General features: G+C 43.0%; 1 protein-coding gene across 1 annotated transcript in view; it reads left to right on the forward strand.

Moving 5' to 3' along the window:
- TRIM14 (tripartite motif containing 14) overlaps window positions 1-12,909 on the forward strand; it is a 31,764-nt gene extending 18,855 nt beyond the window's left edge. Inside the window, exon 6 of the mRNA XM_074953577.1 lies at window positions 10,933-12,909. Within this exon, the coding sequence (XP_074809678.1) occupies window positions 10,933-11,468 (536 nt within the window). The 3' untranslated portion in view covers window positions 11,469-12,909. The remainder of the gene's footprint in view (window positions 1-10,932) is intronic.
- The last annotated feature ends 67 nt before the right edge of the window (window positions 12,910-12,976 follow it).

Here is a 12,976-nt window from a genome sequence, read left to right on the forward strand (position 1 = left end):
AACAATCACAGAACCAGACAGAGATTATGCAGATGAACAATAGGGAAATGGGGACTACAGTGATAGAACACACACAGAAATGAGGATTTCACATCCCAGCTATTGATAAGTGAGTTCTTGCCAGACAGGATGCTATCAAACTAAGTTTCCTTTTACATCTTCTAGGCACTTCCCTTTCTCTGGAGGTGTTAGGCATTATCAGGACAGGATTGTATTCCTAACAGCCCAATAGCACCTTCTTTCAATGTGACTAGTTTGGAATGTGAGGATGTGACCGTTGGCTTCCCAGCTTATGGCTGCCTCTGCTGCTTAGCCAGAGGCCTTAGCCTAAGAACAGGGCCTCAGACTGTCACAGTAAGAGAAGGCTCTTACACCAGCAGACAATGATTTTGATTCTCTCTTTTATACCTCTATAACTAGCCAAGTGATAAGAATACACCTAAATTCTTAGAGTATAGGCCTTTACAGACAGGCCTGAATATCTATATCCTAACACTCCCCACGTAGACAAGCCTTTCAGAATGACATGGGGCCACCATGTAGCCTATTTGGTGTTGTTTTTTTGGTGGTTCTCTCTCTCTCCCAGAATGCAGAGGAAGGCTAGGAAGTAAATTGTTTACTTTATTATTATCAGTAGTGTTGTTGTGGGAAATTTCTGAGTTTTGCATTTTATCCGGAAGATGGTGGGTTTTGTGGCTCCTCCAATTTCAAAGCCATGAGCCAGTCACTGAGAAACAGCTGTCTCCTGCTTTTCCAAGTTTCACCCTGGTTGTTAAAAATTCCATTGTCCTTGATGGCAGAAGGTCAGAGTAGCCTCATTTTGGGTCAGAGACCCATTTTGGTCCATGAATTTCAGAAGCAGAACCTTGAATCCATACTGGGGGGTCAGTGGAGTGTCGGGAGTGAGAATGTGATGTGCTCACGCTGTCCTGTGTTGCTTAGTTGCTGGATGGGCTGCCATATTCTGAATCAGTGGAGCAGTCTTGGGACTGATGCTGTCCTCCCAACCCTGTTGCACTGCACTAAATTAGCCTGAAGACCATGACGTGGATCTCTCTGGTTAACATGCATGGCCCCTGGCCAGACAGAGATGGAAGAATGGGTTTCCAGCAGTGGTTACTGTTTGGGAATCCAGCAGCAGTATCAAAGCCTCTCTATTGAGAATGGTATGTTCTTGGATAGTTCTCTTTCCATTTGCACCACTTCTGTCTTGCCTGGGGTCAGATACTGTTAGCTGCTTTTCATCTAGACACTGATCTTGCTTAGGCACTGAATCTGCTGGGAGGTGTCGCTCTGAGCATTTAATATTAAGGATAAGCAGAGCTAGGTGTTGTCAAGCTGTGACTTGGATCCATGCTTTGGGTGATTGGCGTTTTGCATCTTTCTCTTTCAAGAGATGTGTTTGCAGAGTCAGGAAGACAGCACTGCATTGGTTTACATTTGCTTTGCATTTGGGAAGTTACCTTTGCAATCATAAGGGTTAAAAATACAATTTCTTGGCTACCCAAAGCTGACAATGATGGATTGTTAGAGGAGGTGTTCAATGCTCCACAGGCTGGTGGATTAGTAAAGTCCTAGTCACAAATAACACTGTGGATTATTAAAATTCTTCCAGTTTCAGTAGTAATACACTTTACCTTTTACCAGTAACACGCAAATAAACAAACAGCATTTCTCCATTTGGAGAATGAAAACAGCCAAGCTCATTTTGTATTTTCTAGTCAATTTCAGCACTTTGCTGAAATTTTGAGCTTAACCCTGCAGTGGAATGTTTGTGCATACACACATATGTACGCACACACACTCTCTCTCTATTTTATCCATGGAAATATTTAACTTAGGTTTTACATTCTTTTTTATCTCAAATTTTGAGCCATATTTGACCTGACAGTATATCCCTTTAATTATTTTTACAACTTTACAAGCTGTAACTAGAAAAAGAGTAACTGAATCCAGACTTCTCAACTGCTTCTCCTTTTGAGGTCCATCATCCATTTTAGTCCCAGAGTTACCTGCATTCTGTACACATTTGACATCCCTTCATATTTTATTGCTGAAAATTACTGATCCCAGCAATGCAGACTCGTTGAGCCAGAGGTTCTAGAGAGAGTTATTTACACCAAACGAAGGATTCTACTGCTTGTTACATTTCCTGCAGGAGTAATTTTTTTGTCTCCCTCATCTGGTGTCTGTCACAAATTGCATCCTACATTTGGGCCTTATTAGGGCTGTGTAACTTAATGAAGCCAATTCAGTCTCTTTTTGTTATCAGTGTTTCACCAGTGGATGGCCATAGAGACTGCCAAGAGGAATTACTATAGATGTATTTTTTATAACTATTTATTTAGGAAGTTTTCACAGGTTTACAAATCATTGCCATGTAAATATCAGTAACACAACAATAATGGTTCCAGGTCAGCTTCCTTTTCTGTTTAGAGAAACATTCTGCAACAGTTAACATCCACTGTAGGCAGACACTGTTCTCTCTCTAACCAGGGTCTGAAGGAAGAACAGAGGTACAGAACTGGTAGGTTTGCTCTCCAGGCACAGTGTTCAGCAGTGGGTTCCTCTGCACTGATGCTGATAGTTAGCCCAGGACAAAACCCTTCTCATTTGTGTTGCAGAGTGTTCAAGATTGGAGCTGGTTGGGAATTTTTTGGTGAAAGTTTTTTGTGGGAAAATGCTGATTCATTGAAACCAAAACTTTTTGTGGGAATGTTTCTCAGATCCAGAATGGCATGGAGGGTAGACCCCAGATTAGCCAAGTTGTTAGGGCCCCTGTGTTTTGGGAGACCCGGGTTCAGGTTGCTGTCAGTTGTTGGCTGTTTGTGTGTGCTCTCTGTGTGCTGCACCAGTGCTGCACAGACAGCTGATGCAGCAGACCTCGATAGAACGGCCCAAGAAGACCACCGACTCCGTTCGGTAGCAAAGGTGCCCAGCCAGGTTAATTGTCAACGAAGCACAGTAGTAGCACCCTGTGGACTCTGGGGATATTAAGACATGTATGCCTGTGACAATGGACTCGGCTCAGTGAGCGGCAGGACTCACTGCTTCCCCTCGGCTGGACAAAGACACCCCCTCTGTGACCCCTCTTTTATAAACTGATACAAACAAGTTAGGTATTGCCCCATCAAGGCTGATTTCCCCACTCTGGCACTTTGAGTGCAGAAGGTGGGGGCCCGCAAGGATTCTAAAAATTAATACTGGCCACTCCAGGCCTGTATTAAACTCCCAAGGTTACAGCTTTTCTCTGACCTTGGATGGGTAGATGCTGCCACCACCCAAGTGCAAAAACCCCTTTTGAGAACCCAGGAAGGTGCACTTGAGAATTCCTTCCTGTGGGGTACCCACAAGCCCTCCCCCCCCCCCCCCCCGGGAAGAGCTGAGAAAGAAAACAAAGGAAATCAGCTGTTGCCATGAGCTAAGTAAACAACATATGCACAAACCTCTTAGAGATACAAAAATCCAATCCTGTTCTTTAAAAAGGTAAATTTTGTTAAAAACAAAAAGAAAGAAAATACATCTGGAACTTAGGCTTTTTGCTAGGTTTAAAAAAAACAATTACAAGGATTAAGCATCAAGATCGCTTCTTGAGGTCCAGCTTAAAGGTTACAAGCAAAACAAAAGCACCTGGGCTTAGCACAGAGGAGTCCACAAGCCATAAAGAAATAAGAGAGAGAAACCTCATCGCGTCTCCCTAGACATTTCCTGATCTACTTACAGAGCTGCGGTTTCAAATGAGTAGTTTCTAGGTATGCTCTGATTATTTTCATACCTGGCTCAAGCATTTTCAACTTAGCTCCAGTCTTATCCCTGCTGTCCGAGAGAACAACCAGACAGACAAAGGGGGAAGTTTTTTCCCAATTTTAAAAAGTTCTAGCCTTACCATTGGCTCTTCTGGTCAGGTGCCCACTCCCTTCCTTTTACCTGTGGACTTTTTTTTAACTCTTTACAGGTAGAGCAAGTAGAGAACAACTACTAACAGGGATTTTATAGCTAACTGGCTAGCTGGGTTTCCATAAAAGGGAGCTACCCTTCCCCCCCCTCCTTCATTTATCACAGCCCCTCTGACATAGTTAGTTACACCCTTTACCTTGTACATGTGGGTTCAATCAAAACATCTCTATCCATCACCCTGCCATCCTGATCTTATCCTTAGGACAGATCAGTGTGTCCCTGTGTTATCTTTGGGGAGTATGTTTACCCCATACCCTTGTATCAGGGTGTTCTAGTACTATCCTTCTGGAATGTGTTTAAGTGAATACTTAGTGCCTAGGAGTGCTTGTGTTTTTGCAACACCAGCCCTGTTCTTGCCAAGTTCATGTATCAGATATAGAACCTGCAAGCACGCATCTGCTTTGTAACAGGTCCTGACTTTAGTTCAGACCTCATACCAGGCTCCTTATACCAGACCTAATGTCTCAGGCTCTCTCTTTCTACTACATTGGTCTTTCCTCTGTTTGATTAGGAGCAAGTACTTGAACCTGAGTCTCCCACATCCCAGGTGAGTGCCCTAAACACCAAGGCTTGTACAACAACTGATTGTGCTCAGCCCTGTCTGGAGCATAATGGAAGACATAACCCTCAGCCCAAGGAGTTCACAGCCTAAACAGGAAACAGTTCAAACACACATGCATGGGTGATGTGACAGGGTCGGGCCAGATGGCTATAGGAGAGTAATAGAAGGCAGATATGTTAGCCCCAGGCTAAGTAGGTCCCTTTTCCCTGGGTAAGTAACAGGGAAGGTTCCAGAACAATCAGAAACCTTCTGGAGACAATTAAGACAGGCTGATTAGAACACCTGCAGCCAATCAAGAAGCTGCTAGAATCAATTAAGGCAGGCTAATCAGGGCACCTGGGTTTTAAAAAGCAGCTCACTTCAGTTTGTGCTGTGCGTGTGAGGAGCTGGGAGCAAGAGGCACTAGGAGCTGAGAGTGAGAATCATAGAATATCAGGGTTGGAAGGGACCTCAGGAGGTCATCTAGTCCAACCCCCTGCTCAAAGCGGACTGTTGGAGGACTGAGGTGTACAAGCATAATCAGACACCAGGAGAAAGGTCCTATGGTGAGGATAAAGAAGGTGTTGGAAGGAGGCCATGGGGAAGTAGCCCAGGGAGTTGCAGCTGTTGCACAGCTGTTCCAGGAGGCACTCTACACAGCTGCATTCCACAGGCCCCTGGGCTGGAACCCGGAGTAGAGGGCGGGCCCGGGTTCCCCCCCAAATCCTCCCAACTCCTGGTCAGACACAGGAGGAGTTGACCTGGACTGTGAATTCAGAAAAACGGCCAAGCTGAGGGCTGCCGTGAAGCTCCAAGGTGAGCAAATCCACCAATAAGCGCAAGACCCACCAAGGTAGAGCAGGAACTTTGTCGCAGTGACTATATAAAGATCAAATCACAAAACAATCCAGCTTGTTAAAACTTCTAAGCACTTGTGTCTCTATCACTCAAGGCTTTGTGGACAAAGTTATTTGCTTAGAAAGTTTGTGAGTGCTGCTTTGGGTGAACACCTTTAATAAGTTGTGTCATTTTGCTTTTTAAAGTAAGGGACAATGAGGTTTTAACTAGACTAGGAAAAATGTCAAAGCAGCTAACATGAGCTGGCTAAGCCCAACCTAAACTCGACCACCTTTCCTTGTCTAGAAAAAGCTTAACTTTTTCATAGTGTAAAATGACTTTGACTTTGGAAAAAACACTGATATACATATATGTAAACACATACTTTGTGCAAGGAAGTAATAAATTTGGCTCTAGACATTTGCGCCTGTACTGACTGAAAATTTGAAGTAAAATACTACTAAATCAGAATGGTAGCATATCACACCCACTTTGGACTTAGCTTGCACTGGTGTAAATGACTACATGAGGTCATTGGAAGAATCAGGTCCACAATGTGTATATGTATAACTATAGTGTGTGTACACACACAAAGCATGTGTTTAAAATAAAAAATCTGTTTTTCTGCCATTATTCTTTATTATTAAGGCTGTTTGCATAAAAACACAAGCTTTTGCTGTTTATTCCTCACTTAGCCATATTGTATTAGTTTCCCCTTCTGTAAGACTAGAAAAATTATACTTGCCCACTTTTGTAGATAGCTTTGAGATCTAGGACCAGATTTTCAGCTGGTGTAAATTCACACCTTTATTCTGGCCCTTGCTCATGAAAAGTACTGTGTAATTACTATATATCACCAGTCAGTGCCCAAATATGTCATCACAGTATTATCATGTGACACTAAAGGACAGGTGGATGTTTAAAGACCACATATCCTATTTACAAGCAAAATAATCTTCAGAGTGAGGCAGGGAGGAAAAATAATTCAGAAAATATGGCATGCAGCAGCAAAACCATTACTAATTAGAATGTTTACCTAGTTTTCCATGAGGCATCTGAGCCATGTGGGAACAAATGATACGGCTAGATTCTCGCTGAAAAGTATTAAGGGAGACTAGACTAGGCTGGGGAAGATGCTTAAGGAAATCGAGGCTCAGGTGATCTTTAGTGGGATTCTGCCTGTTCCTAGAGAAGGGCAACAAAGGTGTGACAAGATTGACTATCAACAGATGGCTTAGGCAGTAGTGCTATAAGGAGGGCTTTGGGATGTATGGCCACTGGGAAGCATTCATGGACGGAGGACAGTTCTCTCGGGATGGACTTCATCTGAGTAGGGAAGGAAATAGACTTCTAGGATGGAGGCTGGCACAACTGATTAAGAGAGCTTTAAACTAGGAATTTGGGGGAGATGGTTGGGAGATCATAGAATATCAGAGTTGGAAGGGACCTCTGGAGGTCATCTAGTCCAACCCCCTGCCCAGAGCAGGACCAATCCCCAACTAAATCATCCCAGCCAGGGCTTTGTCAAGCCTGACCTTAAAAACTTATAAGGAAGGAGATTCCACCACTTCCCTAGGTAACGCATTCCAGTGTTTCACCACCCTCCTAGTGAAAATGTTTTTCCTAATATCCCTCCTAAATCTCCCCCACTGCAACTTGAGACCATTACTCCTTGTCCTGTCATCTGCTATCACTAAGAATAGTCTAGATCCATCCTCTTTGGATCCACCTTTCAGGTAGTTAAAAGCAGCTATCAAATCCCCTCTCATTCTTCACTTCCGTAGACTAAACAATCCCAGTTCCCTCAGCCTCTCCTCATCAGTCGTGTTCCAGACCCCTAATCATTTTTGTTGCCCTTCGCTGGACTCTCTCCAATTTCTCCACATCCTTCTTGTAGTGTGGGGCCCAAAACTGGACACAGTACTCCAGATGAGGCGTCACCAGTGTTGAATAGAGGAGAACGATCACGTCCCTCGATCTGCTGGCAATGCCCCTACTTATACACCCCAAAATGCCATTGGTCTTCTTGGCAACAGGGGCACACTCTTGACTCATATCCAGCTTCTCGTCCACTGTCACCCCTAGGTTCTTCTCTGCAGAACTGCTGCCTAGCCATTTGGTTCCTAGTCTGTAGCAGTGCATTGGATTCTTCCGTCCTAAGTGCAGGACTCTGCACTTGTCCTTGTTGAACCTCATCAGATTTCTTTTGGCCCAATCCTCCAATTTGTCTAGGTCCCTCTGTATCCTATCCCTACCCTCCAGCATATCTACCACTCCTCCCAGTTTAGTGTCATCTGCAAACTTGCTGAGGGTGCAAGCCACACCATCCTCCAGATCATTAATGAAGATATTGAACAAAACCGGCCCCAGGACCGACCCTTGGGGCACTCTTCTAGATACCGGCTGCCAACTAGACATGGAGCCATTGATCACTACCCGTTGAGCCCGACAATCTAGCCAACTTTCTATCCACCTTGTAGTGCATCCATCCAGCCCATAGTTCTTTAACTTGCTGACAAGAATACTGTGGGAGACCGTGTCAAAAGCTTTGCTAAAGTCAAGGAATAACACATCCACTGCTTTCCCTTCATCCACAGAGCCAGTTATCTCGTCATAGAAGGCAATTAGATTAGTCAGGCATGACTTGCCCTTGGTGAATCCATGCTGACTGTTCCTGATTACTTTCCTCTCCTCTAAGTGCTTCAGAATTGATTCCTTGAGGACATGCTCCATGATTTTTCCGGGGACTGATGTGAGGCTGACTGGCCTGTAGTTCCCAGGGTCCTCCTTCTTCCCTTTTTTAAAGATGGGCACTACATTAGCCTTTTTCCAGTCTCCCGGGACTTCCCCCGATCGCCCTGAGTTTTCACAGATAATGGCCAGTGGCTCTGCAATCACATCCGCCAGTTCCTTTAGCACTCTCGGATGCAACACATCCGGCCCCATGGACTTGTGCACGTCCAGCTTTTCTAAATAGTCCCGAACCACTTCTTTCTCCACAGAGGGCTGGTCACCTCCTCCCCATGCTGTGCTGTCCAGTGCAGTAGTCTGGGAGCTGACCTTGTTCGTGAAGACAGAGGCAAAAAAAGCATTGAGTACATTAGCTTTTTCCACATCCTCTGTCACAAGGTTGCCTCCCTCATTCAATAAGGGGCCCACACTTTCCTTGACTTTCTTCTTGTTGCTAACATACCTGAAGAAACCCGTCTTGTTACTCTTAACATCTCTTGCTAGCTGCAATTCCAGGTGTGATTTGGCCTTCCTGATTTCACTCCTGCATGCCCGAGCAATATTTTTATACTCATCCCTGATCATTTGTACCGTATGATTGGAGAATTGCTAACATAGTTCCTATTTTTAAGAAAGGAAAAAAAAGTGATCCAGGTAACTACAGGCCTGTTAGTTTGACATCTGTAGTATGCAAGGTCTTGGAAAAAATTTTGAAGGAGAAAGTAGTTAAGGACATTGAGGTCAGTGGTAAATGGGACAAAATACAACATGGTTTTACAAAAGGTAGATCATGCCAAACCAACCTGATCTCCTTCTTTGAGGAAGTAACAGATTTTTTAGACAAAGGAAACGCAGTGGATCTAATTTACCTAGATTTCAGTAAGGCATTTGATACCGTGCCACATGGGGAATTATTAGTTAAATTGGAAAAGATGGGGATCAATATGAAAATTGAAAGGTGGATAAGGAATTGGTTAACAGGGAGACTACACTGGATCCTACTGAAAGGCGAACTGTCAAGCTGGAGGGAGGTTACCAGTGGAGTTCCTTAGGGATCAGTTTTGGGACCAATCTTATTTAATCTTTTTATTACTGACCTCGGCACAAAAAGTGGGAGTGTGCTAATAAAGTTTGCGGATGATACAAAGCTGGGAGGTATTGCCAATTTAGAGAAGGACCAGGAAACGATACAGGAAGATTTGGATGACCTTGTAAACTGGAGTAATAGTAATAGGATGAAATTTAATAGTGAGAAGTGTAAGGTTATGCATTTAGGGATTAATAACAAGAATTTTAGTTATAAGCTGGGGACGCATCAATTAGAAGTAACGGAGGAGGAGAAGGACCTTGGAGTATTGGTTGATCATAGGATGACTATGAGCCACCAATATGATATGGCCGTGAAAAAAGCTAATGTGGTCTTGGGATGCATCAGGCGAGGTATTTCCAGTAGAGATAAGGAGGTTTTACTACCGTTATACAAGGCACTGGTGAGACCTCACCTGGAATACTGTGTGCAGTTCTGGTCTCCCATGTTTAAGAAGGATGAATTCAAACTGGAACAGGTACGGAGAAGGGCTACGAGGATGATCCGAGTAATGGAAAACCTGTCTTATGAAAGGAGACTCAAGGAGCTTGGCTTGTTTAGCCTAAACTAAAAGAAGGTTGAGGGGAGATATGATTGCTCTCTATAAATATATCAGAGGGATAAATACTGGAGAGGGAGAGGAATTATTTAAGCTCAGTACCAATGTGGACACAAGAACAAATGGATATAAACTGGTCATTGGGAAGTTTAGACTAGAAATTAGACGAAGGTTTCTAACCATCAGAGGAGTGAAGTTTTGGAATAGCCTTTCAAGGGAAGCAGTGGGGGCAAAAGACCTATCTGGCTTTAAGATTAAACTGGATAAGTTTATGGAAGAGATGGTATGATGGGATAACATGATTTTGGTAATTAATTGATCTTTAAATATTCATAATAAATAGGCCCAATGGCCTGTGATGGGATGTTAGATGGGGTGGGACCTGAGTTACTACAGAAAATTCTTTCCTGGGTATCTGGCTGGTGAATCTTGCCCATATGCTCAGGGTTTAGCTGATCACCATATTTGGGGTCGGGAAGGAATTTTCCTCCAGGGCAGATTGGAAGAGGCCCTGGAGGTTTTTCGCCTTCCTCTGTAGCATGGGGCACGGGTCACTTGCTGGAGGATTCTCTGCTCCTTTAAGTCTTTAAACCACGATTTGAGGACTTCAATAGCTCAGACATAGGTGAGAGGTTTATCGCAGGAATGGGTGGGTGAGATTCTGTGGCCTGCGTTGTGCAGGAGGTCGGACTAGATGATCATAATGGTCCCTTCTGACCTTAGTATCTATGAATCTAAGTAGAAAAATCAGTTCTAAGAAAAATAAACTTGTCCTTAAAATCTACAGCAATAGTTGGTATTTTATACTTATTTGTTATTTAACGTACTGAATTTGGTTAAAATTTGGTTCTCCCTGATATTGTGTCCTCCAGTTTTATGCAAAGCAGTTTTCCTTGGTTACATTTTACTCATAATGTTTTAAACCAGTTTGTAAAAAAACAGGACATTAATTTATAGTTTGTTTTAGGGCCTCTCCCTTCACACGTTTCTTAAACTACAAGTAATCAAAAATGCAGTTTTCCTTAAACGCCCCTCCCCCCCCCTTTTTTAGTTACATTTTCCCAAAGAAGTTACAATCCTCTACCATAGTCAGTTTCAGTGCTCTGATAGACTTGCCATCATTCATAGGAATCAGGCCTGACTTGTCTCAAGAGATCTCTATTAGTCACTCATGCAAGTTTCAAATAATTACATGTAACATACTTATGGTTTTGGTTCTAGATGCGAGATCTCCAACCCTGGAATACGATAGCCTTCATCCCAGGTTGAGTTTGTCTGAGGATCGTCTTACAGTAAGCTGCAGCTGGAGGAGGAAATTTTACCCTTCTAGCCCCCAGAGATTTGATAAGTTATGGCAAGTCTTGAGCAAAGATGCCTTCTTCTCTGGGAGCCATTACTGGGAAGTGGACGTGCTTCATGCTGGACGAGGATGGTGGATTGGAGCAGCGTTCCCTTCCATCAAGAGACATGGAGACTCCGAAACTTGTCGACTAGGGTGGAACAGAACATCCTGGTGTATAAAAAGGTTTGACCTTGAATATTGGGCATTTCACAAAGGAGAGAGGACCCTGATCCTAACACATGACGATCCCGAACGAATTGGTGTTTTCCTGGATTATGAGGCTGGCATCCTCTCGTTCTATAATGTAACGGATGGTATGGCCCACCTGCATACGTTCCGCTGCAAGTTCACAGAGCCTCTTTACCCAGCACTTAGGCTATGGGAAGGTGCTATAACAATCTGCAAACTGACTTAGGAAGTGATGAGACAAAGAAATGGAGCCTGCTTTTCAATTATTTGTGTGTAAAACTACTTTAAAAGGAGTTATAAAGTAATTCTCCCAGATTACAGCAACCATGCTGTAAGGCTTTAAAGGGTGTCGCTACAGGTATATTTCTGACTCAATATTGATCACTAAAATGTGATTCTCAGTACCCAGTTTAGATACTCAGGTCTTTGTCAAATCAAATACCCCAGAAGGTACTATTATAGATGGGTGATTTTTACATGATTGTATTTTCAAAGTGCTCTTCTGCCATTTATGAATGGCATCAGGTTATGGAATTGTAGGAATCCTCCTCAGGGTGTCTAAAAGACTAAAGCAATTTTACACTGTATTTTTGTAGTGGATTGTGGCTTACAAAATAGAACACTGTCCTATTTTAAATTACATGATAGCTATCATAATTTATGCAACTGACATTTAGAACAGGAGCTAGCAGTCCATTTTATTAAACTACTACCCTACCTCCAGCTGGCTGGAGAGATTACCATCTTGCCATAAGTATTACTCTGAGCTTGGTTTATGTAAGATACAACTTTTAGTTTAATTTTATTTGTCTGAATTTGGAGAACAGATCCAGTAACCGAAATAGCTCATAGTAAAAAGCTTCCAAGAACAATCGAAGGATTGCTTTCACTGTTGCCTAAAACTCATTTCAGATTTTCCTGGAGTAAGGGCTTCTATATCTACACTAACTAGTGTTGTTCGGCTCCAGTAACTAGACCTTGAATTGAGCTGATTTAAGTAGTACAGCACACTCGCCACTGGGGGAAGCCTGTCCTACTGTTTTACAGTCAAACTTTCCGTAGATGCACTCCTCCAGAAATGCACACTGCAGCAGTTCTGAAGGTGGCCACCCTTCACCCATATACTAGCAGGGTATTGTGAGAGGAAGCACTGTGATGCTGTACAGCTCCCATTTGGAAGTCGGAGGCATGTAGAAAAGGACCATCTCCACCTTAGATTCTAGCTGCATTGTCACTTCCACTGTAGAGCTTATGGAGCTGGGAGATATTACTTTAATTTCTCTCTAGCTTTCTAATTTCAAAGGCACTCAATTATTGCTGCTTAATGAGGACAGTGTTTTAACACACTCACATGCAAGTGGGTTGTTATGCACACCCAACTTTACAAATACAGTAACTTTGAGAGCAACAGTCATAAGAGTGGTGGCTTGTTCTTTTCCCAAATCCATAATACTTAAACTTCAGAATGATTTCTTAGATTATATCCACAAAAGTCCTTTTTCTAGTGTAGAGCCAGCTGTAGCACTTCAACTACTGTATTCGCTAACCTTGTGAGAGCACAGGCCTAGCAATGCCAGATGCATACCTACAATAATGTTCTCATCTGTATTGTAGTGCATGGGATATTAAGAAAAATGCAAGGGCTAGGTCTCCTTGTTAAAATGAAATGGCAAAGTAGCAGCTTTTGTTTGACAAACTTGATTTATTTTTGTTTTAAGTTTTCAATAAAAATGT

This window comes from Natator depressus, chromosome 5 (genome assembly GCF_965152275.1).
Source record: "Natator depressus isolate rNatDep1 chromosome 5, rNatDep2.hap1, whole genome shotgun sequence".
In the NCBI taxonomy this organism is placed as follows: domain Eukaryota; kingdom Metazoa; phylum Chordata; order Testudines; family Cheloniidae; genus Natator; species Natator depressus.